We start from the raw sequence: 27412 nt of genomic DNA on the forward strand, positions 1-27412 counted from the left end.
AAGAATTTTGACATGATTTAGCAGGTTAAATTCAGCCTATGAAGGGAAGTAAAATTATAAGATCTGCGTCTCAGAAAGAGCAAGACTGTGGTTTAGAGAATGGATTGGAGGAAGAAAGGAACATTAGTGGGAAGATAAACTTGGAAGCCACAGCACCACCACAGCAGGATTCTAGATTTGAACTAAAGCAGAGGCTATAGTTAGAGGCTATAGGAAGAGGACTGATCAAAGATTGGCTTTGGAGATAGAAGCTACTCTACTTGTGGCAGATGAAGAGGAAGGAGTCACAGATGATCTTGAGATTTCTGTCTTGGGGCAACCGGGTAGATATTGATTTCATTTTCTGAGAGGAGGAGCAGTTTTGGAAAATAACATGATTCGTTTAGAATTTATTTTAAATTGGAACCTTGCGTAGTCATTTTATTCAACCAGAAACAAAGACATTTCTTTACTCTTAGCTATTTTTGTCCTGTATTTTTAAACTATCCCATAATTTAACCAGCATATATCACTAAGAATAAATGCATAGGTAGAAAATAACCACAATCAGTCTTTTGTCATGATACCAAAATATAAAGTGGCTGGGGCCACAGTTATGTAACACTTAGAAATCATGACTAACAAAATAGAATACTGACATATGATTCTAAGATTTACAATTATAGATTAATTAAACTGCACCAGATTCAGATAAATGAAACTAATGTCTGATTCTCCATCTTCATTTATTTAAATGTATTTCAGGCCGGGCTTGGTGGCTCATGCCTGTAATCCCAGCACTCTGAGAGGCCGAGGCAGGCAGATCACCTGAGGTCAGGAGTTCAAGACCAGCCTAGCCAACATGGTGAAACCCTACCTCTACTGAAAATACAAAAATTGACTGGGCGTGGTGGTGCATACCTTTAATCCTAGCTACTTGGGAGACCGAGGCACAAGAATCGCTTGAACCCAGGAGGTGGAGGCTGCAGTGAGCCAAGATCACACCATTGCACTCCAGTCTTTCAACACTCCGTCTGAAAAAAGTAATAATAAAAATAAATAAATAAATAAATGTATTTCAGAGAAGCAACAACAAACTATGTTAAGGAAAAGAGCACCCTAAAAGAAAAAGGAAGAGCAAAAAAAGTAAGCTGTTAACAATATTTTTGTAAGTGATAATTGGGAAAAATACTTAAAAGCCTACTATTTTACCAATAAAATAGAATAGTGATATACGATTAATTTATAAAACAAAGGATGCAATGTGGGCCAATCGTATGTACACAGTAAATACTCATCAGAAAAGAATATGACTAGGAGCTACTTTTTATGGTGCTGTTTTCAGTCATTTTCACCTTTTCAGTAGAATTTTAAAAGTCCCTTTTCAGTAATAGGAGTGATACTCTAACATAAAGCCATAAATGCACTCCCAACATTGAATTCTAATTATCTGCTTCTGTGTTTTTGCCTCCCTGCACTGCGAGCTACAGGACATAGAGAAGACCATGTCCTACTCAACCTCATATCTCAGGTGCTAAGCACTGTGCCTGACCGAGGGAACACTTGATGAATGTTTATCTAATAAAGTAAGAAAGGAAGAATAACACACATCCAAAAATATTAAGTTATTTCCATCTTCCTTGACAAAACAACCTTATGGCCGGGCGCGGTGGCTCACGCCTGTAATCCCAGCAGTTTGGGAGGCTGAGGCGTGTGAATCACTTGAGACCAGGAGTTCAAGACCAGCCTGGCCAACATGGTGAACCCTCAACTCTACTTAAAAAATAATAATAAGTAGCCAGGTGTAGTGGCACATGCCTATAATAACAGCTACTCAGGAGGCTGAGGCAGGAGAATTGCTTAAGCCTAGGAGGCAGAGGTTGCAATGAGCCAAGATCGCACCACTGCACTCTAGTGTGGGAGACAGAGTGAGACTCTGTCTCAAAAAAAAAAAAAGAACTGAGCATAGTGGCTCAGGTCTGTAATCCCAGCACTTTGGGAGGCTGAAGCGGGCGGATCACTTGAGCCCAGGAGTTCGAAGCCAGCCCGGGCAACACGGCGAAACCCCATCTCTACCAAAAATACAAAAAACTAGCAGGGCGTGGTGGCTCACTCCTGTGGTCCCAGCTACTGGGGGCAGGTGGGGGACTGAGGTGTGAGGATCACTTGAGCCTGGAGGTGGAGGTTGCAGTGAGCTGAGATCACAGCAGTGCACTCCAGCATAGGTGACAGAGAAAGGCTCTGTCTCAAAAAAAACAAAAAGAAAAAAGGAGAGAGAACTGGAATTAGAAAACTAAACTGTGGTTTAAAGGTAAGGGACATTGCTAAATAATGTAAGACCCAATTCTTGTAGGGTATTAAATTATTCTCTGTGAAAGAGCTTACAGCCTTTTCTTTTACAGAGAAAAAAATTCATGAACTATGGCTCTGGAACTATGAGTCTGGTACCCAGGAAGCCTGGTCTTTAGTCCAAGCTCGGTAGTTAACCTGTGTGATTGAGGCAGCTGCTCAATCTCCCCGAGCTTCAACTTGACCTAACGATGATTTCTGTCATCTCCCTTCCACTTGCGCAGTCTCTTCCTGCAGTGATGGTGTCATACCAGCCCACGGAACAGTGCCCATCAAACAAGGTACTTGTCAGTATTTACATTTTTTTCTAGTGGTTAGTCATTTAAAGAACTATTTGGCATTACTAAAGCATGGATGCATGTATACCAATCCTTGGAATAAAATGAGCATTTACTAAGTGCCAAGCAGTCTGCTTAGCACTTTGCATGTTTAAACTTCACAAGTAGAAGTGGGCCAGAGGGGTTGAGTATCTTTCCCAAAGTCACACAGCTTGTGGGTTATTAATTTGGGACTCTGAACTCCAGCTTTTCTGCCTGCAAAGGCCATGTTCTGAACCACTAAGCTACATTGGAACAGAATACAGAACTTGCATAAAACATAAGAATTCTAAGAATTTTGTGGAAACGTTTAAGAAATCCTGACAGAATGGGATCTTTTATAAATTCACATTTCTCATTCCATCCATCCTGAATAGTGAAATCACTGATTTGGCTCTTCTCAATCTGTAACATCTCAAATCCCAACAACTATTGCCTTGTTCATCAGCACAAAGTTTGCACGTACTTAGTGCAAAATTTAGTTCTGTTACTAAATCGAACTCATGAGAAGTTTTAATCCAGAATCTCAAAGTTCCTAATATGCTATCAGAGAAGATTTTGTACCCTAATAGAAACAAATTATTCATTATTCATATGTGCTTGAAAATACTAAATGTGAGTGCTTGGAAGAGGACTTATCAAAAATATGTGGACTGTTTAAGTCAGACAAGCAACGCAAAAGCATAGTTTTGTTATTTGCCAAATTTGGCCCATTTGTTTAAGGCAGCCCAGGAATAGATTTAAGCACATACACACACCAGCCAACTGAAATTAATGTATATATGTATATATTTAATGGGCTGATTTATGGCCCACTTATAGGATTCCCAAGAAGATAAGAAAAATAATTGCATTCCTTAAGTTAGAAAATGTGGATAAAACGATAATGGCTTGCATAAAGAAAAGTTTAAATTTCTCTGTGGCTATAACTACTAACAAGCTGCTAATATTAAAGGATATCTGTGTGAAAGCACATTCACAGGGTAAAACATTATATGTGCATAAGTTGTCATTACTGTTTAAGAAAAAGCCGAGTTTGGTGGGTAAAAAAAAAGAGATGGCTCACTGAGCTTTGAAACATGAAATAGGGCCAGAATAGCACTAGTAGCCAGATTAGCAATAGTAGCTGTCTACATAGAGCATAATAAGTTCTTGGAAGCCAGAAAATCAGTTGAAAATCTGTTGATCTCAAACAACTTTAAGTTTAAAGAGTATAAGTGGAATTATCATTTGCATTATTATAGCTCCTCTGTTCTCTGGTCTTGGGATGATTACAGAGATTGTTCTTCTATTCTCACAGTGCACAGACCAGCTGAAATCTACAGGACTAGAAAGATTTGCAATTCATTTATAGAATTGCTAGAACTAAATAATGGCAGATTTTCAAAGATATGTAATAGATTACTCTGAATTATAAAATATTAAGGCTATCATTTGGGTTCTGCCTTGATTGTATTAAATTTCATGGTAATGACTGTACTAAAATTCATGGGGAAATGCAAGATAACATTGTTGATGGCCGTAGACAAGAGGATGAAAACAATGCACAATGTATGGAATTAATTTTAAGCCACACACTGAGTAGACAGTGATGTAAAGTAAAATGATATTTTTCAAGGAAAGACAATTATGTCACATTATAATCCAGTTTACATAAATAGTATACCATTAAAAAAAAACTAAGTCTTCAGAGCATGTAATTCAGGACTGTTTTGAAATCTCTTACTCTTGTTGGTTAGTTATTTTGTACTGTAAGGGAGGGAAAATGGCTTCTTCCACACTTCTAGGTTCTTTGGCTGGGATACAAATTAAATTGACACAAAACAGATTAACAGAAGAAAAAACATTTTTGGCCAGGCTCAGTGGCTCATGCCTGTGATCCCAGCACTTTGGGAAGCTGAGGATCAAGGGAGGATCAAGGGAGGATCACTTGATCCCACGAGTTCAAGACCAGCCTGGGCGACATAATGAGACCAAATCTCAATTAAAAAAAAGAAAAGGAGAAAACATTTTTAATTATATGCACACACACTGGAATCCCACAAAACATGAGACTCAAAGAAAGGCCAGATGATGGAAGCTTATCCTGAGCTACAGGAAGGAATAGGGACTTGGGACTTGCAGAGAACTAGTGACAAGTTATAGGAGGGTGATGAGAAGAAATGGATGGTGAATAAAGGTTGTCTTGTTATGTAAATGAAGTCTCCCAGGTAATAAAAGTTGTCTGAGAGCAGGACTCTTCCTGATACAGATACTTTGACTAATGTAGATTTCTTTTATAAATATAAATTTATTTTACAAAAGGACAGCTTTTCAGAGATACCCCTGTGTCTGCAGTTGCTCAGAATAATCAGCTCGAAATACGCCAAATAACTGTATTTTGGGGTGGCATATTTTTTATTTTTGAGATGGAGTCCTGCTGTCGCCTTGGCTGAGGTGCAATGGTGCAATCTCAGCTCACTGCAACCTGCGCCTCCTGGGTTGAAGCGATTCTCCTGCCTCAGCCTCCCAAGGAGCTGGGATTACGGGAACCTGGGGGTGGCATATTCTGATCTTCTGTAGTCATGCATTGGGATCTTCTGTAATCATGCATTTTCTCTCTCTTTCTCTCTCTTTTTTTTTTCTGATTCATTATTTCCTTTTCTTTTTCATCTTGGTATTTGTAGGGAAAGTGATATTCCCCTCCCCGAAATCATATTATTCCAGACAAAAGAAAACAAATGCCTACGCTTATCTAATCAATCAGAAGACCGCCTCCCCACCCCCTCTTTTTTTTTTTTTAAAGATGGAATCTTGCTCTTGTCGCCCTGACTGGAGTGCAGTGGGGTGATTTCAGCTCACTGTAACCTCCGCCTCCCGAGTAGCTGGGATTACAAGCACCCGCCACCACGCCCAGCTAATTTTTGTATTTTTAGTAGAGACAGGGTTTCACCATGTTGGCCAGCTGGTCTCGAACTCCTCACCTCAGGTGATCCACCTGCCTCGGCCTCCCAAAGTGCTGGGATTACAAGCGTGAGCCATGGCTCCAGGCGAACAGTCTCCCTTTTAAGCACACTGTCCCCTTGAGTTACCTGCTGGTTTCAAGTGGAACACTAGGGGAGGAAGCAGAAAGTTCTTGTCTTGCTCTGCCACATACTGGATCTAGCTGAGGCCAGGGCTCAGGCCTGTGGTTTCCTGTAGTGTGGACTGAGCTATTTTTCCATCAAGAGGGCAGTGGAGAGATGAAGTGAAAGGATTTAAAAGCGGTTTGTGGCCTGGCGCGGTGGCTTACCCCTATAATCCCAGCACTTTGGGAGGCTGAGGCGGGTGGATCATCTGGGGTCAGGAGTTCACGACAAGACTGGCCAACATGGCAAAACCCCGTCTCTACTAAAAATACAAAAATCAGCCCGGTGTGGTGATGGGTGCCTGTAGTCCCAGCTTCTTGGAGCCTGAAGCAGCGTTGCTTGAACCTGGGAGGCAGAGGTTGCAATGAGCCGAGACCACACCACTGCACTGCAGCCTGGGCAACAAGACCGAAACTCCATCTCAAAAAAAATAAATAAATAAAAATAAAAGCGGTTTGTAAACTGTAACACATTGCACAGAAACACAAGATTACTACTACGAAATATTAGTTAGAAAAGTAGAGTTCTTCTTACCATTTCCGTGTTTCTTCTCACTTCCTCCTTTCCTCTTCTGACCACCTCCTCAGCCGTGAACGCACCACACCAGCAAGAACAATAAGAACCGAGGGTCTGAATTGTTTAATCAAAAGAAGAGTCAAAATAAGCTACACCCAGATTACTGAGAAAAGTGAAATGAAAACAAGCTCAAAACCAAATTCCAGGAAGATGCTGTCTTTGTATTGACTTACCATTTCATGTTTTCATACATGTCAAAGTCTTGAAGCTTCGGTCATTAGTCTTCTGCTTCCTAAAGCAAGAAAGTAAATGCTGACTCGTGTCATTTGCCCCAGATGCCACCGGAAATGTCATCTTCTCCCCAGACGCTGGCTTGCAAGCATAGCAGCACCCAAAGGCTAACCTATTTCCCCTATAGCCCAAGCTCAGAGATCTCCCGTCTGGCCACAATGATCTACAGGAGAGGAAGAAAGCTATCTAGGGACGAGATCTAGAATCAACTGAGAGAGATGCTTAAACATCACCAGTTACTTTAATGAGTAAGTACTTTTCAGTTTTTCCATTTTATTTGAAACATTAAGTTGGCATTTCTGACCAGCCTTTCTTGAGACTGTCATTTTTGGGGCACTTACGGTAGAGAGGAATCAGTACCCTAGCCTCCTCCAGCCCACCCCATGTAACGCTAAAGAGACAACTGGTGCTTGGCAATAACAAAAAATTAGTGATTGATAAACTAGTAAATTTATTAAAATGGACAGTGAAAGGAAACAACCAATTTAGTTGTGAACTGCAGAAGGGACGTGAGGCATTTGTTGTCTGCAATCTTGTATGTTGTGGTTGACCACAAAGGCTTGGCATCAGTTTTTACTTCCAGCACTGCTTCTTATGAAATGGATGACCTTGGGCAGATTACTCGATCTTTTAGCCTTAATTTTTAAATGTATAAAATGGAGAAAATTAAGAGTATGTAGTCCGGGTGCAGTGGCCCACACCTGTCATCCAAGCACTTTGGAAGGCTGAGGCAGGTGGATTATTTGAGTCTAAGTTCAAGACCAGCCTGGACAATATGATGAAACCCTGTCTCTAAAAAAACCTATAAACATTAGCCGGGCATGGTGGCACAGGCCTGTAGTCCCAGCTACTAGGGAGGTTGAAGTGGGAGGATTGATTGAGCCTGCAGAGTTGCTGCAGTGAGCCATGATCTCACCACTGAATTCCAACTTGGGCAACAGAGCGAGATGAAAGAAAGAAAAAAAGAAAAGAAAAGAAAGAATTTCTTAGGGTTTGTGTGTGTGTGTGTGTGTGTGAGACGGAGTCTCACTCTGTTGCTCAGGCTAGAGTGCAGTGGCGCTATCTCAGCTCACTGCAACCTCTGCCTCCCAAGTTAAAGCGATTCTCGTGCCTCAGCCTCCCAAGTAGCTAGGATTACAGGCACACGACACCACGCCCAGCTAATTTTTATATTTTTAGTAGAGACAGGGTTTCACCATGTTGGCCAGGCTGGTCTTGAACTCCAGACCTCAAGTGATCTGACCTCCTTGGCCTCCCAAAGTGTTGGGATTACAGGCGTGAGCCACTGCGGCCTTCTTAGAGTTCTTAAGAAGAATAAAGAGATAAACTGGTAAAACATGTAAACACATTTTGGAGGGTATACTAAATAATGCCACTAAATAATTAATATTGCTAAATAATAAGTTAAATGCTTCATTTAACTAGAAATCTCCCTTAACCACTAAGCCCACTTTCCAGATATGTTAAGGTGGCTCCGAATAACAATAGCAGTGAACATTTGTAGAGTTTACACAGCATTTCATTTGATTTCCACAGTTAACTCTAAGGTAGGCAGTGCAGAGCTGTTGACTTATTTTTGGAGCTGGAGGAGAAGAGAGAAGCGGAAACTCGACTGGACACGGCAGCAGGGAGAAAAACCCCTAGGTCCGTGTTGGCACTGAAGTGGGGAAAACCATGGCCTGGGGAAAGGCCTAATGTGAGAAGTTAATTGGTGTGCCTGGGAAATAGGACATTCATTTCACTAGCACAGATTCTTGGTCCTCAGCTTCCTTAGTCCCTGGACCTTGCTTGTCCTTTCTTCCACTCCAAGCCGTGGAGCTTGAAACTGGCAAGTCCTCAGTTGCACTGCCAACAGGCAAAGCAGTGGGAACTCAAGTTTCCAGAATCCTCTACAACACAGTGTGAGTAAAAGCCAAGGCAGAGACGGTGTCTTGCTCTGTCATCCAGGCTGGAGTGCAGTGGTGTCATCACAACTCACTGCAGCCGCAAACACCTGGGTTCAAGATATCCTTCCACCTCAGCCTCCTCCTGAGTAGCTGGGACTACAGGCGTGTGCCACCACATCCTGATAATTTTTAATTTTTAATTGTTTTTGTTTTCGTTTTTTTGTAGAGACACGGATGTAGCTTTGTTGTCCAGGCTTGGCCTGAATTCCTGGTCTCAAGCAATCCTTCCCCCGTGGCCTTCCCAAAGTGTTGGGATTTCAGGTGTGAGCCACTCTACCTGGCTGAGACTTGCTCTTATAATCTCATTTTTAAATTCAAAAAATGTTTTCCATAGGTGGGCTATCTATGGAAAAAGGTGGCTCAGGCCTGTAATCGCAGCACTTTGAGAGGCCTAGGTGGGTGGATCACCTGAGGTCAGGAGTTCGAGACCAGCCTGGCCAATACAGTGAAACTCCATCTCTACTAAAAAATAGAACAATTATCTGGGCATGGTGGCAAATGCCTGTGATCCCAGCTATTCCGGAGATTGAGGTAGGAGAATCATTTTAGCCCGTGAGACAGGGGATGCAGTGAGCCAAGATCACATCACTGCTCTCTAGCCTGGGCGACAGAGTGAGACTCTATCTCAAAAAAGAAAAAGAAAAAAATTTCTTTTTCCACAGAAACACTATTACACGTAGAATTTAAATACTACAGGCCGGGCGCGGTGGCTCAAGCCTGTAATCCCAGCACTTTGGGAGGCCGAGACGGGCGGATCACGAGGTCAGGAGATCGAGACCATCCTGGCTAACACGGTGAAACCCCGTCTCTACTAAAAAATACAAAAAACTAGCCGGGCGAGGCGGCGGGCACCTGTAGTCCCAGCTACTCGGGAGGCTGAGGCAGGAGAATGGCGTGAATCCGGGAGGCAGAGCTTGCAGTGAGCTGAGATCCGGCCACTGCACTCCAGCCTGGGCGACAGAGTGAGACTCCGTCTCAAAAAAAAAAAAAAAAGAATTTAAATACTACAGAAATGGTAACAAGAATGATAGCAACAATAATAAAACAATAGCCATTTCTAAAACTCTTTTGTGTAATCCCTTCAGAGGAGCATAGGTGCTATTTCCCCTATTTAATGAGTGAAAAACTAAGCAGCACAAAGATAAAGTAAGCATTAGAGGTGGAAGAAATCCAGGCCTGCTGACTCAACCCCGGGTTCTTGTTCCTGAGTAAATGGACTTTTGTAGCTAGTCCTGGAGCAGAATTGTCACAATCCAACCTGTTCATCAGTTGAAAGCACTCGTCATTATTAGCTCTCCCATCGCCCTTGTGTTTTATCCATGGGAACTTTTAATTCAGCCACTGGTTAGAATCTAGAGTAGTCAGCATAAGCCTAAACATTTGAAACACAAATATAGCTTTAGTGCAGCACTGGGTTTTCCATTGGCTTTTAAGAAGACTAGCTAACAGAGTGATGAAAATTGAACTAAGTTATTTCACACCTGCTTTGTTTTCTCACGGAAAATTTTAAAGCTGTGCACAAAATATTATTTTGTTTTTCAACAGAGAATAACAAGGAAAGCTACATGCAAATATTTCTATCTAGATAAGATTATTTTTTTTCTCTTAATTTAAACAAATATTTATAGCTGAGATTAAAAGCTCAGGCTTTGGAGCCATACTTACTCCTAAAGAAACAAAAGGAAACCTTAAGCTTATCTAATTATTCGGAAGATTCACTGTCATTAATGACTGTGGTGGCATGAGCCCACCTACCCAGGAGGCTGAGGTTGGAGGATTAATTGATTGAGCCTGGGACGTTGAAGCTGCAGTAGTGGTGATCATGCCACTGTACTCCCGGGTAACCAAGTGAGACCTTGCCTCAAAAAAAAAAAAAAAAGAACAAGGAGAAGAAGATACATTGTCAAAAGAATAGTTCTGCCATTTACTAGCTGGGCAACCTTGGGCAATTTATTTATTTATTTTTAATTTATTTTTTGAGACAGAGTCTCCCGTTGTCCAAGCTGGAGTGCAGTGGCACGATCTTGGCTCACTGCAACCTCTGCCTCCTGGGTTCAAGCAACTCTCTTGCCTCAGCCTCCTGAGTAGCTGGGATTACAGGTGTGTGCCACGACGCCGGGCTAATTTTTGTATTTTTAGTAGAGACCGGGTTTCACCATGTTGGTCAGGCTGGTCTCAAACTCCTGACCTCAGGTGATCCACCCACCTCGGCCTCCCAAAGCACTGGGAATACAGGCGTGAGCCACCATGCCCAGCCAACCTTAGGCAATTTATGTTACCTCTCCATGCCTCAGTTTACTCATCTATAAAATGGAGATAATAATAGTTCCTCCCTCACCGGCTTGTGAGAATGGAGTAGGCCTGTCACAAAGTGAGTGCTCAGTGAGTGCAGATGATTATTAGGCACAGGCACTGGGCCCTGAGGGGTACAAAGATGGGTAAGACCCACTTCTGCCATCCAGAACTAGCATAGAGTGGGATAGAATGGCACATGGGCAGTTAATTATAGAACAAAACAGAACCAAAGGTTAAGTAGAGGCATCCCTCAGAGGAAGGAGAGAGTTTTCTACTTGGGAGAGTAGGGAAGGCTCTCTGACAAAATTGTCTTTTAACTTGAGTCTTACTGAAAGAACAGAATTTTAGTAAGAGGAAAGTGTTGGGGAACATTCAAAGGTGAGTCATAGAAACAAAGATAAAGACATGAGAAAAAGGCCTCTGGGCTTACACAAACCCTATCGTTCCCCGCAGTCTTTCAGAAGATCCCAAGAAGAAAGGATCATATCCCAAAATATAAAAAGTTTACAGAATGCAAAATGTTGGAATTATGCTAACATATTAAATGAATTTGAAATTTTAAAACTTAGACGATGAAATTTTATGTAAGAAAACATATAAAACTAAAACTATACCATTTAAAAAATAATGTTTTAATCAAAGACAAACTTTTTAAAGACTAAGAAAAATTGAGGGAATGTAAAATATTTAACCATAAAGCCAAAAACAAATGTGACATTGATCACTGTGCTCAGCTTCCCAAAATATATTGCAACATTCCCCTCCTCCCTAAACTATATCTTGAAAATATATATATTGTTTCCAATATTCGTTAGACATCAAAATTTTTTTTTTTTTTTTTTTTTTTTTTTTTTGAGAAAGGGATATCACCATGTTGCCCAGGCTGGTCTCGAATTCCTGGGTCAAGTGATCCTCCCGCCTCAGCTTCCCAGAGTGCTGGAATTACAGGTGGTGAGCCATCACGCCCGGCCAACATCAAAAATTTTAAATGATTGCCTGGATACAGATCAGCTTAAGGATTTGTTCACAATTAAAACAAAACCAGTCATCAAAAATAAAAATGACTTTATCAACACATTTCAGAAGTAAAGTTTATTTCCACCCAATTATGTATTCCCAGCCAGTGCTTCAAGCAAAATTATACAGCAGCTCTCTGAAATTGCATGGTGAGAATGTGCTGCCATCATTCCCATTGTTGGTCAATGCAATATTTACCTTTAGGGAGACTGTTCAAAGGTCACGGACAATTATTTGAGGAATTCAGCCATAGTTTGATGGGAAGATAAATGAGTCTCTAGAGAATTGGGAGACTGGGCGAGACAATTATTTGAGGAATTCAGCCATAGTTTGATGGGAAGATAAATGAGTGTTTAGAGAATTAGGAGACTGGGCGCGGTGGCTTTTGCCTGTAATCCCAGCACTTTGGGAGGCCAAGGCAGGAGGATTACTTGAAACCAGGAGTTCAAGACCAGACTGGGCCACAAAGCAAGAGCCTGTCTCCACAAAAAAATAAAAAAATAAATTAGCCAGGCATGGGATGCACACTTGTGGTCTCAACTACTCAGCAGGCTGAGGCAGGAGGATCGCTTGAACCCGGGAGATAAAGGCTGCAGTGAGCCGTGATCGCACCATGGCACTCCAGCCTGGGTGACAGAGTGAGACTCTATCTCTTAAAAAAAAAAAAAAAAAAAAAAGAAAAGAAAGAATTGGAAAGTGATAGGGGCCTGCATAGACTGCTTTTCCTACCTCCTACCCCTCAACCCCAGAGAACTTTTTATTCTCTCCACCTGAATATGTATGAAACTCAGGAGACAGGTCTGGGCTAGAGACAAAGATAATAGCTACATTCACTGAGTACTTAGAAATGTGGTGGTGTCATGCTAATAACTTTACATGTGTTCATTTAACCCCCACTTGTTAGGAAAACTGCAGTTATATTGTTCCCATTTTATTGACGAGGTTTCTTCAGGGCAGAGAGGTTGCTTAATAGGCTCAGGGACTCAAGGGCCAGTAAGCAGTGGAGCAGGATCTAAACCCAAGGGGCCAACCCCAGAGCCCCTCCCTCTCAGCCAATGTGCTTTATTGCCCCAATTCTTAGTCATCTGCATACAAATAGGAATTGATAAGGGGATGGTTCGTTGTTACCATCCAAACCAGGACTCTTAAAGGTTTGGGGTGCTACTAATCATTCTGGGAAAACAGGCGGAAACCAGAACTGTTTGGGGCAAATAGGCACACATGGTTACCTCATTTCCTGACACTCTGAAAATGGGTGGACACACGAGGATAAGAATGTTGAAGAAGAGAAGAAAGGACCCCTTCAGTGGGCCTTGAGAAAGACCGGAAAGGGAGGGAGAAATAAGAAAAAGAGAGAGAGAGAGAAAGACCAACATTTGGGGAACTGCAAGAGAAAGATAAACCCTCAAAAGATACTAGGGAAGGACAAGATGCAAGGGTGTCACTGATACGTGGACTCGAGGGCTGGGTTTCTTAGAGGGAGCAGTCAGTCATGCCCCCACCCCTCATACTGTAAGAACCAAAAAGTGACCACGGAAAGGAGCAACAAGGAAATCATCGGCGATTTACTAACAAACATTCCTTTGCTTTGATGCAGTCAGAGACAAATTGAGGTAAACGGAGGAGTGAGTGGGAGGTGGGGCCCAGACCTAGACCCAGTCAGTGCAAGCAAGTTTTGTTTTTAAATGTGGCCTTGGAGCGGAGGCAAAAGATAGGACTGTCCTGGAGGTGGAGTCAAAGATGTTTCCTTTGTTTTTCAAAGCAAGAAGCTAGAATGTGTTTAATGCTAAAAAGAAGGATCCAAGCCAAGTAGGGTAAAGAAAATGCAGAATGCAAATTATCCCCTCACTGGGGGATATCCGGGAGCAAAGTCCCTGAGCTGCTGAGGAAGCTTTACGCCTAAGAAGGTACCTCTCTGCCTTTGCAGGAGAGTGGGAAGCGGGGTGAGGATTTGAAGGTTTGAAGAGGGAGTCGAGGCAGGGTTCTGTCTGCAGGCCTGTGTTTTCTCTGGAATCATTGTGGGAGGGCTTACTGAGTCAAAGGATTAGAAGGGCCTACTGTCTGGCAGGCCTTGTATTAGGCTCTTGATGTATGAGATCTCTTTTCATCTTCACTATTATTCAGCGAGGTAGGTAATATTGTTCCCTTTTTACAGAAGAGGAAACTGGTTCAAAACTGTGGGCAACCGGCCCAAGAGCACGCAGCTGTCCAGGGACAGAGTCCCTGTCTGGCTTCTTTGCCTGGAGTTGAAAGCCAGATCACCACCTTCGGTATCTTTCATTTGTGTTAAAGGGGTAATAGGTAGGAAGTTAGCAAATATACTTTGAATAATGGACGCAAGACCATCATGTAGATGTTTACTATAGACTGTACTTGATTGAAATCGTACTTTTGTGTCTATGAAATGCTTTGATTATTTATTTTAGGGAATATTTACAAAAGGCTATAAAACAAAAGCTTAAAAAAGTGAGGTCACTGGAATTAATGGTCCATAGTTTTATCTTTTGTTTTTATAGAAGTTACCTGTATATCACTTATTAAGAATCTCCACTTCATTCATAAAAATGCCCTCTGCATTTCTTTCTGTAATTCATAGGAGTTGTTTATATTAGACTATTATTATGGGAAAATATGCTGCTTTAAGAATTTTTAAACTTTGTAATTTTCAGACTCAAAGTGTTTGGGATTCTTCTGTTGGTAATTTATTTTAAAAGAATTACAAATTTCAGATTGTGGCCTGGTAGGGATGATATAAATACAAACTGAATATACCCACAGTGATTCCTGCCTCCACAAAGTAAACCTGTGATTACATGGAGCCCAGTTTGAAGATCTTTATTCTAGTTTCCGTTTTTCACTTATCTTGCATGATTTTAGATGTGTTTAAGGACTACCTGGATAACGAACTTAGAAATACAGGCCTTATGGTGTGGTTTCATGATGCAGGGATTCATAGGGGAATCATGATCGATGTTGAGGGGTGTGAGCCAAATGTGCAGTAACAGCTGTCACAGCTGTAGATAGACACAGGTGCTCTCTACATTTTTACTCAATTAATTAATGGACTGCAGATCCGAGACCTACATAGCAAGTGAGGTCAATGTAGAAAGGGAATTCAAATCAGTTAACAATCTTTCCAGTGGTTATTTGGCAATTCTTTTTCTTTTTCTTTCTTTCTTTTTTTTTTTTCTCTTTTTCTGACACAGTCTCACACTGTCACCCAGGCTAGAGTGCAGTAGCACAATCTTGGCTCACTGCAACCTCCACCTCCCAGGTTCAAAGGATTCTGCTGCCTCAGCCTCCCAAGAAGCTGGGATTACAGGCGCGTGCCACCATGCCTAGCTAATTTTTGTATTTTTAGTAGAGACAGGGTTTTGCCATGTTGGCCACGCTGGTGTCGAACTCCTGATCTCAAGTGATCCACCCATCTTGGCCTCCCAAAGTGCTGGGATTACAGAATTGAACCACTGCACCTGACCTGGCAATCATTTTTCTATTGCATTACTTACCACAGCATAGCATCTCTCAGTACTTTTCTGTATGTTTCCTTTGCTCCTAAAGCCGCTTTTGAAAATAGGCCTGCATTACTTCTTCCACTTTGGTGTTGTATGGGTCAATGGATGTTCACTGACTGGCCTCAAATCAAAATATGAGTCTCTAGAGAATCCCCAGTCCACATAAGTTTTCCTAAAGAAAAGTTCGAATTGTTTGCTTTTCTTTTTTCTCTCAGAACTGTATTGGCATGTAATTTAATTTTTGGCAAGTTTAAATTCACTTCGAAAACTAAGCAAATGCCAAGACATAGATAAATTATACAGGTGAGCGCATTAAAAATAATCCCTTACCTGTACCATCCAGTCCACTAAAATTTAACAGAATTTTGGAAAGTTCAAACTATTGGTTAGATCCCCCAATATTCCCAGTACGGTATTGTATTAAGATAGTCATATGCAAGAAACTTATAGTTACAAGTACTTCCCACAATGAATCAAAACATCTTGATTGTTAGTAACTGTCTCTGTGATTTAAAACTTCTCTGCAGGATCTCTAAAGCAACTGGCTTATTTCAATGTACCTCTTCTTGTAACTAAAGATCAATCAGAAAAGAAAAAAATCAACATAATTATTACAAAACTTCAATGAAAGATAAATGCTACGTGTTTGGTTTGTGATCATTGTAAAGCAATAGTCAATGAGTTGTAATTCATAGCTTATGAAGCTGTTAAAAAATTAATTATCCCCAAACAGGGAAATATAAACAAGATGCCATAATTTATTGTGGTAGTAGACATTATTAATGCATATTTCTGTGACGGCGCTAGCCTCAGCCCAAAGTTTACTTTGAAAACAGAAAAAAACATGGAACTATTTATAACTATGATTTTTTTTTTTTTTTGGAGACAGAGTCTCGCTCTGTAGCCCGGGCTGGGGTGCAGTGGCGCGATCTCGGCTCACTACAAGCTCTGAATTCCGGGTTCACGCCATTCTCCTGCCTCAGCCTCCCGAGCAGCTGGGACTACAGGCGCCCACCACCACGCCCGGCTAATTTTTTTTGTATTTTTTTAGTAGAGACGGGGTTTCACCGTGTTAGCCAGGATGGTCTTGATCTCCTGACCTTGTGATCCGCCCGCCTGGGCCACCCAAAGTGCTAGGATTACAGGCGTGAGCCACCGTGCCCGGCCATAACTATGATTTTTAAAATTATCTCGAAAGTTTAAAAAAAAATTGTGTTTTAATTCGAAGTTGGAATCAGGTTGCAATGATCATAAACCTCCCTCCTCTGGCTTAGACTCTTCCAACACTCTCAGGTACTTCATTTACATACATCAATTTTAGCAGCCAGCTCTTTAAGTGCCGATTTTCCCACCCCTCCTCTTGAGAGAAGAGATTGCCTCTCCTTTTTTTTTTTTTTTTTTTTTTTTTTTCTGAGAATCGCTCTGTCCCGCAGGCTGTAGTGCAGTGACACGATCTCGGCTTACTACAAACTCCGCCTCCCGGGTTCACACCATTCTCCTGCCTCAGCCTCCCAAGTACAGTAGCTGGGACTACAGGCGCCCGCCACCACACCCGGCTAATTTTTAAAATATTTTTAGTAGAGACGGGGTTTCACCATGTTAGCGAGGATGGTCTCAATCTCCTGACTTCGTGATCCACCCACCTCGGCCTCCCAAAGTACTGGGATTACAGGCCTGTGCCACAGCACCCGGCCGAGATTGCCGCTGTTTTTGATACTTGTCTGGCTTTGTCCTCTAGCCTGGAGTGCGTTGGTGCGATCTCCACTCACTGCAACCTCCGCCTCCCCGATTCAAGCGATTCTCCTGCCTCAGCCTCTTGAGTAGCAGGGATTACAGGCGCGTCACCGCACCCGGCTAATTTTTTATATTTTTGGTAGACACGGGGGTTTCAACATGTTGGCCAGGCTGGTCTTGAACTCCTGATCTCAAGGTATCCGCCCACCTTGGCCTCCTAAAGTGCTGAGATTACAGGTGGGAGCTACTACAACTGGCCGAAATTGCCTTTTCATACCTACTCCTTGCACCCAGTGCACTATTTGGCTCTCTGTGATCTTTATTAAGTGAATGAGTGAATCTATAAAATAGCTACCAAAATGAGTAAGTGTGCTTATCAAATCTGAAGCAAAGAAAGATGCCTAGGCTAGAAAGATCACTGATCTGGCCATTTCGAATCCTTTTTTTGTTTTAGTTTTTATAAATAAAAAGAGCTCTGAAAATGGATGCTATCGACCTTTTTTTAAAATCAGAAAAGGTTTATGTCTCCAAATTATTCTTTTCTACTCACTCCCCTAAAAGTGTCATTTTGGTTTTGTTAAGTTTTATTTTTAATGCTTGGTCTCTTAGCTTTAACGATTCTTTCCCAAAATGATAGTCTTGAGGGTGTCAGATTTCATTAATCCTGTTACAGTTACAGTGCTCCTCTTTATCAAGAATTTCATTTCCATTTCAGGTTTGTTTGTTTGTTTTTGTGTTTTTGTTTTTGAGGCAGAGTCTCGCTATGTCACCCAGTCTGGAGTGCAGCAGCAAGACGGTAAGATCTCAGCTCACTGCAATCTCTGCCTCCGGGGTTCAAGCGATTCTCCCGCCTCAGCCTCACGAGTAGCTGGGATTACAGGCACCTGCCATGATGCCCACCTAATGTTTGTATTTTTGTAGAGAGGGGGGCTTTCAGCATGTTGGCCAGGTTGGTCTTGAACTTCTGACCCCAGGTGATCCACCCACCTTGGCCTCCCAAAGTGCTGGGCTTACAAGCAAGAGCCACCGTGCCTGGCCCCATTTTGCGTTCTAACTGGAATACTTCTTCCCAATCATTTTCCTCTTTCTTTCCTTCTCACCATCATAGCTGCATGTTCCATTAGAGAAGAATAATAAGGCCAGGCACGGTGGTTCACACCTGTAATCCCAGCACTTTGGGAGGGTGAAGTGAGTGAATCGCTTGAGACCGAGAGTTCAAGACCAGCCTGGCCAACACGGTGAAATCCCGTCTCTACTAAAAATACAAAAATTAGCTGGGCATGGTGGCAAGTGCCTGTAATTGCAAGTATCTGGAGGCCAAGGCACGAGAATTGCTTGAACCTCAGAGGCAAAAGTTTCAGTAAGTTGAGATCTCACCACTGCACTCCAGCCTGGGTGACAGAGCAAGACTCTGACTCAGAAAAGAAGACATTCTCAGGTAAACGTTTTTGTCAGATATTGGCCCTGAGCTCTTGTAGCAACATTTGGGTGGGTTAAGTTAACTGGTTAGGATATAGTACCTCCAGAAGTCCTCAGACACTATGAGGTTGTCAGTCTATAGAACTGTGTTTTGGTTCTTCTTCGTTTTTTCTTTCCTTTTTTTTTTTTTTTTTGACACAAAGTCACACTCCATTGCCCAGGCTGGAGTTCAGTAGTGCAATCTCAGCTTGCTGCAACCTCCACCTCCTGGACTCAGGCAATTCTCATGCCTCAGCCTCCTGAGTAGCTGGGATTACAGGCGTGTGCCACTACACCCAGCTCATTTTTAGTATTTTTAGTAGAGATAGGGTTTCACCAAGTTGCCCAGGCTGGTCCTGACCTCAGGTGATCTGTCCTTCTTGGCCTCCCAAAGTGTTGGGATTACAGGCGTGAGCCACCGCACCCTGCCTGGGTTCTTCTGAATTCAAAGTCTTTATGTGCTTTATGTCTCCTGCTTGAGATTAGGATATGGGATTATACTCATTCGCCACCCATCCCCTCCCTTCGTGACCACCTCTCCTGGGCAAAGGAGAGGGTTGCCTGACTATGAATAAGAAAAAGATAGGAAAAGATCCTTCTTCTATTAGAGATAGACTTTGGACTAAATCTTAGCTCTATCACATGGATATCTTTCCCTGTAAAATGGGAATAAGAGTTATCTCATAAAGGGCTGGGTGTGGTGGCTCACGCTTGTAATCCCAGCACTTTGGGAGGCCAAGGTGGGCAGATCATCTGAGGTTAGGAGTTCGAGACCAGCCTGGCCAAAATGGTGAAACCCTGTCTCTACTAAAAAACTACAAAAATTAGCCGGGCGTGGTGATGCGCACCTGTAATCCCAGCTACCCAGGAGGCTGAGGCAGGAGAATTGCTTGAACCTGGGAGGCGGAGGTTGCAGTGAGCCGAGATTGTGCCACTGCACTCCAGCCTGGGCAACAAGAGTGAAACTTCCTCTCAAAAAAACAAAGGGAATGTTGGTAAAGCACCTGGGATCTAGTAGCTGTTCAATAAACATTAATTTTGTTTTAGCCAAAATATTTCACTTGCATCATCTAATTTGATCTTCATAGAACCCTGACAAACAAGCAGAACAAATATTGTAATCTCTCCTTTATTGATTATTAACCTGGTATTCTCAAACTTCCTAAGTACGGGTTGAACATCCTTTATCCAAAATGCTTGGAATAAAAAGTGGCTAACACCTGTCATCCCAGCACTGTGGGAGGCTGAGGATGGCGGATCACCTGAGGTCAGGAGTTCGAGACCAGCTGGCCAACATGGTGAAACCCCATCTCTACTAAAAATATAAAAAATTAGTTAGGCGTGGTGGGCCCATGCCTGTAGTCCCAGCTACTCAGGAGGCTAAGACAGGAGAATTGCTTGAACCCAAGAGGCAGAGGTTGCAGTGAGCTGAGATTGCACCACTGTACTCCAGCCTGGGCACCAAGAGTGAAACTCCTCAAAAAAAAAAAAAAAGGAAAAAAGAAAAAGAAGAGAAATCAAAACAAAAGTGTTTTGGATTTCAGATTTTTGGGTGATTTCAGAATATTTGCATGTGTGTGGGGATGCCCATACATAGGCTGGGATGGGACCCAAGTGGAAACACGAAATTCGTTTATGTTTCATATACAGCATATACACATAGCCTGAAGGTAATTTTATACAATACTTTAAATTTTGTGCAGGAAACAAAGTCTGTGTGCATTGAACCATCAGAAAGCAAAAGTGTCACAATCTTAACCACTCATGTGGACTGTGGTTGTTTGACGTCACCATCATTTCTGACTCAGTTTATATGTTTAGAGGCAACTGACAAGTAATCATTTTCTTCTCTCTTTTTTTTTTTTTTTTTTGAGATGAAGTCTCTCTCTGTCACCCAGGCTGGAGTGCAGTGGCGCCATCGTGGCTCACTGCAAACTCTGCCTCCCAGGTTCACGCCATTCTCCTGCCTCAGCTGCCCAAGTAGCTGGGACTACAGGCACCCACCACCATACCCAGTTAATTTTTTTTTTGTACTTTTAGTAGAGACGGGGTTTCACCATGTTAGCCAGGATGGTCTCGATCTCCTGACCTCATGATCTGCCCACCTCAGCCTCCCAAAGTGCTGGGATTATAGGCGTGAGCCACTGCGCCCAGCAAGTAATCATTTTCTTACACTTATTAACACGTAAGCACTTAATAGTAGAAACTATGACATACTTTTCTCTCTTTTTTTGAGACAGAGACTGACTCTGTCGCTCAGGCTGGAATGTAGTGGTACGATCTTAGCTCACTGCAACCTCCGCCTCCCAGGTTCAAGGGGTCTCCTGCCTCAGCCTCCGAGTAGCTGGGATTACAGGCATGTGCCACCATGCCTGGCTAATTTTTGTATTTTTTGTAGAGACAGGATTTCACCATGTTGGCCAGACTGGTCGTGAACTCTTGGTCTCAAGTGATCCACCTGCCTCGACCTCTCAAAGTGCTGCGATTACAGGCGTGAGCCTCCTCACCTGGCTAACATACCATTAATATAGTGAAAAAGTAATGTGTTCAGTGTAACTTGGAGCATCACGTTGGCTCTCAAAAAGTTTTGGGTTTGGAAGAACTTTGGAAGTTTGAAATAGGGATGCTCAACTTTTAATAATAATAACTAACTCTTATCAGCACTTACTACTCGTTAGGCATTATTATTATTATTTTTAATTTTTATTTATTTATTGTTTTTTGAGACGGAGTCTCGCTCTGTCGCCCAGGCTGGAGTGCAGTGGACGGATCTCAGCTCACTGCAAGCTCCGCCTCCTGGGTTTATGCCATTCTCCTGCCTCAGCCTCCCGAATAACTGGGACTACAGGCGCCTGCCACCTTACCCGGCTAGTTTTTTGTATTTTTTAGTAGAGATGGGGTTTCACGGGGTTAGCCAGGATGGTCTCGATCTTCTGACCTCGTGATCTGCCCGTCTCAGCCTCCCAAAGTGCTGGGATTACAGGCTTGAGCCACCGTGCCCAGCCTCGTTAGGTATTATTATAAACAGTTTACATTTAATCCTTACATCAGATGTATGAAGTCTACTACTAGGTCCATTTTACAGATCTGGAAAATTAGGGCAGAGAAAGGCTAAATAACTTTCCCAAGTTCAAAATGCTAGCAAATAGGAGAGTTAGGATTCAAACCCAGGTAGTATGATTCCAAACACAATGCTCTTTGCTAGTACTCTGTAGACAGGGCTACGGATAGCCTCTAGCTATCTTCTTAAGTGGATCTTCTTAAGTGGGGTCTTCGGGTGGGCTTGGAACCAAATTAATGCAAGACAGATTAACAGAAGAAAAGCATGTATGTTTTATTAATTTTTTACATGAACATGGGGACCCTCATAAGAGAGTGAAGACCCCAAGAAATGGCCAAAGCAGAAAGCTTTTATACCTTTTAGACAAAGAACTACACAATTTGTGAAGAAATGACAGGACAAAGGGGTATAAGCTAGGGGTAGTAAATTCCAGGAGAGTTGCTAGGAGATAAATGGAAAGAGGGTATAAAGCTAGTGGAGGATAAGGGTTTTTTTTGGTCAGTTTATTTATACAGCTCCATTGCAGCGGTCACTTCTTAAATCACTGGAAACAAGGGTTATCTTCTCGCGCTGGTGCAGAGAAGGCCGCCTTTTCACAGGAATTTTTATGGCTTGATAAGAAAGGGCAGATCTGGAGGCCCTTTCTGCCACCGCTGATTCTCAAGCATCTTCGCTCAAAAATATTTATATCAGAGAGGCATCTTTTGGGATGACATACACTAGTTTCCTTCAACTCTTAAGTGCCTCCGACAGTCTTTAAGTAGTGGACTTGAACTTAATATCTTTCCAAGTCTAGGGCACTTGGCTGGCAGAGAAGGAGCGCATTAGGGAATTCCATAAGCAACACTGTGGCAGAGACAGCACTGAATAATTATCAGATCTGCCAGCTTCCGGACAGAACTGTGTTAACGGGGAGGTGCATTAGGGCACAGATTATGGCCAGAGTGCTGGCCCAGAGAAGGCACAGATAGCTGGGCTGGCACAGGAGCCCTGAAAACACAAAAGGAAAGGGTTTCCGTCTTCACATTTTGCACTTTGGAGACTTGAGTCTAGAGTGGGAAGGAATACATTTCCCAAAGACCCCTAGACTTTCACAGTTCTTGGCCCTTACCATTTTCTACATGATAATGCAGCTATCAACCAGTATTTCTGGTCTGCTTTTTGAGGGCAAGATCATATTTTACTTATTTTTATGCTCCCTATGTGGAGCATATGGTAGGCACTTATTAAGTGTGAGTTGGAGGAATACATGAATCTAAACAAATGAACATGCTTGAGTCCCAAAGGGATTTGGAGTTTGCTTCAGTTTTGTTTCGTTTTTCTTTGTTTGCTTTTTTTTTTGGAGATGAAGGTCTTGCTATGTTGCCCAGGCTGGTTTCAAACTCCTGGTCTCAAGCAATCCTCCTGCCTCAGTCTCCCAAAGTGCTGGGATTACAAACATAAGCCACCGCACCCAGCCAAAACTTTTATTCTGATAGCAAAAAATTTTAATGAAGATTCTTTGTGGGGAAGATGTCAATATTTTCAACTGTTCTCTTATGAAACAATATTCTACCTATTTTAATATTTTCATTTTTGTATTTATATCCATTTGAAACTAAAATAGGATATATAGCTTTTAAAACTTGAATGTGTAGTTTAATAATAGCTATCCACCCACACCTATTAAAATGTTTACTAATGCATAAAATCTTACAAGTTTCAAGCTGCACCGGATTTTCATGGCTTTGTGTAAGTAGATGAAATGGATGCCATGTTCCTCCCATTTGCAATCTCTAGCAGTATTTCAGTGTTTCTACTATTTAGTCATCTGTGGATATGAGTTGTAAATGGCAGCTTGAAATAATCTGAAGTTTTGAGGATGAGTTTCACAGCTTTTAACATTGCATCCAATGTGCTGGAGAGAAAAAACTTTTTCTCTACTCTTTTAGCTTCAGTACCTGGGGGCATACAGATTAAACTAACAAAAGACAGATTAACGGGAGAAAAGGCATACAATTTTATTTATTTTGTGTGTGTTGCCAAGATACAGATCTAGACATTTTATTTGTTTATGTATTTATTATTTAGAGATAGGGTCTCACTTTGTGGCCCAGGCGGGAGTGAAGTGGCTGGAACACTGCTTACTGCAGCCTCAACCTCCTGAGCCCAAGCCATCCTCCCGCCTCAGCTGTGCGCCACCATGACTGGTTAATTTTTGTATAGAGATGGCATTTCGTCATGTTGCCCAGGCTGGTCTCGAACTCCTGAGCTCAAGTGATCCCGCCCACCTTGGCCTTCCAAAGTGCTGGGTTTGCAGGCGTGAGCCACCGCGCCAGCCACTGTTTTTAAATTAATATTGGCAGGCAGGGAGTGCACCGGAAAACAGTGAAACTTAGGGCTTTGGGCTTTAAGGGATGATGAATTGTGGGGAAGTGACTGGGAAATAAATGGGGGGAGCTCATGGAAGATAAGGGCTGTTATAGTAAGGTCTATTATGAAAAATCATCTTGGTGTCTATTCCCTGTCTTCGGTGAAAAGGATGATAACCTGTCTGATTGATAAGAGTTGCTCTTGTTTCCCTGGTTGGGGGAAGGGTGTTTACCTTCCTCAAAGGGAAATATATGCCCTGATTCTAGGGCAGATAAAAGGAGGGCAGATGACTTCCTGCATCTGTCAGTTTTCAGTTGCTTTCTGCTCAAAATAATCCTCATGCTAAAGTGCACATTTTGGAGTGGCATATTCCGATTCTCTTCAAATGTAAAGCAAATAATATTACAGCTGAAACGTATTCAAATTATTTCCAGTTTTATCCTGATTTTTTTCAGTCCTATTGATGAGAAACAGCTACTTCCTTATAAAATAAGTCTGTTTTTACGGGTTTTTTGTTTTGTTTTTTGTTTTTGTTTGTTTTCTGAGACGGAGTTTTGCTCTTGCCCAGGCTAAAGTGCAATGGCACCATCTCGGCTCACTGGCAACTTTTGCCTCCCGGGTTCAAGCAACTCTCCTGCCTCAGCCTCCCAAGTAGCTGGGATTACAGGCATGTGACACCACGCCCGGCTAATTTTGTATTTTTGGAAGAGATGGGGTTTCTCCGTGTTGGTCAGGCTGGTCTCGAACTCCCGACCTCAGGTGATCCGCCCGCCTTGGCCTCCCAAAGTGCTGGGATTACAGGCATAAACCCACTGTGCCGGCCTGTTTTTATGTTCTTGACCTAGCACAGGTACTCTTTCCTTGTGTTACCTGTTGCATTTCATTTAATTCTTTTAAAGCTCTAGCAAGCAATTTAAGACTATAAAGGATATTTACAAAAATAAAAGGGAAGGGAAGTCAACCAGAATCCTATTCTATGAAGATACATTTTTACATATTTCCTTTCAATGTTATCTATGCATATCTCTTTTATATAGTTTAAGTGATGGAGCATTCAGTATGGGATGTAACGTCTTCCACTTAACATTACATCACAAACATTCTCCATGTTCTTGCATACTTGGGGTCCTCATTATCTAACAGTGGCATAGAGCTAACCATCTCCACTTAGGCTTCTGGGCTGCTTCCAGGCTCTTGGCTAGGCATCCTGCTAGCACTCTCAGCCCTAGGAAGGGTGGATCCGTACTTGGCTCCTCCCCACCAGGTGGAACCTGAGCCTCCAACAGCAGCCTCAGGCCATTCAGAGGTCAAGCCCCAGGCCGAAACTGCGACTAGACAAAGAAGGCTTTTGGCTCTCTCGCCCATCTCCCAGGTCCAGGCTTGGTGGAGCCTGCTATGCGGGCATTCCAGGTCCACTCCCTCGGGGCAGAGGCCACTGCGCCATCCCCTTCCCCATGGTCTCCCTACCCCCGACCTGCACTGGGCGCTCCGACCTGCACTGGGCGCTCCGCCCAGAGGTGAGTCCCTCCCAGCCGTTCTCTCCTTCTGTCCTAGCCATCCGCAGACCCACCCTGTGCAAGGGAAGGAGCTAGGCCGTGCGCCCTGGGCGTCATGATCCTCCTGCGGGCCTCCGAAGTGCGGCAGCTGCTCCACAATAAGTTCGTGGTCATCCTGGGGGACTCTGTGCATAGGGCGGTATACAAGGACCTGGTACTTCTGCTGCAGAAGGACTGCCTGCTCACTCCCCGGCAGCTCAAAGCAAAGGGGGAGCTGAACTTCGAACAAGATGAGCTGGTGGACGGAGGCCAGCGGGGCCACATGCACAACGGCTGTAACTACCGTGAGGTCCGCGAGTTCCGCTCCGACCACCATCTGGTGCGTTTTTACTTCCTCACCCGCGTGTACTCCGACTACCTCCAGACCATCTTGAGAGAGCTGCAGTCGGGCGAGCATGCCCCCGACCTGGTCATCATGAATTCCTGCCTCTGGGACATCTCCAGGTATGGTCCGAACTCCTGGTGGAGCTACCTGAAGAACCTGGAGAACCTGTTCCGGTGCCTGGGCCAGGTGCTGCCCGAGTCTTGCCTCCTGGTGTGGAACACGGCCATGCCTGTGGGCGAGGAAGTCAACGCGAGTTTTCTTCCGCCCAAGCTCCGGCAGCAGAAGGCCACCTTCCTGAAAAACAGAGTGGTCGAAGCCAACTTCTATAGCGCCACCGAGGCACGTAAACATAACTTCGATGTACTGGACTTGCATTTTTACTTCCGCCACGCGTGGGAGAACCTGCACTTCGACGGGGTGCACTGGAATGGACGCGTGCACCGCTGCCTCTCCCAGCTGCTGCTGGCCCATGTGGCTGACGCCTGGGGTGTGGAGTTGCCCCAGCGCCATCCTGTGGGCAAGTGGATCAAGAAGAAAAAACCTGGCCCGAGAGTTGAAGGGACGCCCCAGGCCAACAGAAATCACCCGGCCTTACCTCTGTCCCCACCCTTACCTTCCCCCACATACTGCCCCCTGCTTGGGTTCCCACCCCAGCGATTGCCGCTGCTTCCACTCCTGCCCCCACAGCCTCCTCCTCCCATTCCCCTTCACCAGGGAATGCCCCGGTTCCCACAGGGTCCCCCAGATGCCTGTTTTTCATCAGACCATACTTTCCAGTCAGATCAATTCTATTGCCATTCAGATGTCCCCTCATCAGCCCATACAGGTTTCTTCTTCCAAGACAACTTTGCGATTGGTCCCCAGCTGCCTATGCCCTTCTTCCCCACACCCCGTTATCAGCGGCCTGCCCCTGTGGTCCATAGGGGTTTTGGCAGGTATCGTCCGCGTGGCCCCTATGTGCCCTGGGGACAGCGGCCTCAACCTTCAAAGAGAAGGGCCCTAGCCAACCCAGAGCCAAGGCCTCAATAGATGGACCTAGGCCTTATTTCCTCTTTATGAACATGGATTGGACAGATCTGACACTTCCTTTCCATTGCTTGGCCTGAACAGACTGACCTTGTTAACTTAAGCCTGGAGTCCATGCCTGGTCTTCTTATTGTTCATTGCTGTTACCAAGAAAGCCAAGGAGGAGCAGTCTGACTCATTCTTCTTGGCTGCAGCCTCTTCCCCACTTCCTGGGGGTGACCCAGCATTATTCCTGCCTCCCCACTCCCTATTCTCTTTGCCTTTGTGTAGAACTAAAATTGAAATAAAGAAGTTGCACAAAAGTAGTTGTGGGTTTTGCATGTCTATATTTAATGGATGCCTCTCCATTAAACAATTAGTTCTTAGTATGTTTTGGCTCTGTGTCCCCACCCAAATCTCATTTTGAATTGTAATAATCCCCATGTGTCAAGGGCGGAACCATGTGCAGGTAATTGAATCGTGGGGGTGGTTTCCCCTATGCTGTTCTCATTATAATGAGTGAGTCTCACCAGATCTGATGGGTTGTTGTTGTTGTTGTTTAGACAGAATTTTGTTCTTGTTGCTCTGG

General features: G+C 43.4%; 1 protein-coding gene and 1 long non-coding RNA gene across 6 annotated transcripts in view; one reads left to right on the forward strand and one right to left on the reverse strand.

Moving 5' to 3' along the window:
• LOC103875733 overlaps positions 1 to 6618 on the reverse strand; it is a 30413-nt gene extending 23795 nt beyond the window's left edge. For all 3 annotated transcript variants that reach the window (XR_002515630.2, XR_002515629.2, XR_001892666.3), the window contains exons 1-3: positions 6502 to 6618; positions 6287 to 6382; positions 901 to 1013 (exon numbers count right to left, since the gene is read on the reverse strand). This is a non-coding gene — a long non-coding RNA (uncharacterized LOC103875733). The remainder of the gene's footprint in view (positions 1 to 900; positions 1014 to 6286; positions 6383 to 6501) is intronic.
• Positions 1009 to 27149, forward strand: PCED1B (PC-esterase domain containing 1B). 3 transcript variants are annotated; one of them, XM_021922247.2, is made up of 4 exons: positions 1009 to 1125; positions 2553 to 2609; positions 6340 to 6807; positions 25492 to 27149. In XM_021922247.2, the coding sequence occupies exon 4, from the start codon at positions 25549 to 25551 to the stop codon at positions 26845 to 26847; it is 1299 nt and encodes a 432-aa protein (XP_021777939.1). In that variant the 5' UTR covers positions 1009 to 1125; positions 2553 to 2609; positions 6340 to 6807; positions 25492 to 25548; the 3' UTR covers positions 26848 to 27149. The 3 variants fall into 3 exon arrangements, with proteins under 3 accessions (XP_021777939.1, XP_009178840.1, XP_009178841.1); XM_009180576.4 differs by lacking the exons at positions 1009 to 1125; positions 2553 to 2609; positions 6340 to 6807 and adding an exon at positions 12451 to 13724; XM_009180577.4 differs by lacking the exons at positions 1009 to 1125; positions 2553 to 2609; positions 6340 to 6807 and adding an exon at positions 12451 to 13430.
• Positions 27150 to 27412: the final 263 nt, after the last annotated feature.

The sequence above is a fragment of the Papio anubis genome, chromosome 9 (genome assembly GCF_008728515.1).
Source record: "Papio anubis isolate 15944 chromosome 9, Panubis1.0, whole genome shotgun sequence".
Classification (NCBI taxonomy): Eukaryota; Metazoa; Chordata; class Mammalia; order Primates; family Cercopithecidae; genus Papio; species Papio anubis.

What these genes read in the sequence shown, in the direction of transcription:
- PCED1B (XM_021922247.2), top strand. Translation starts at nt 25,549, where the DNA reads ATGATCCTCCTGCGGGCCTCCGAAGTGCGGCAGCTGCTCCACAATAAG.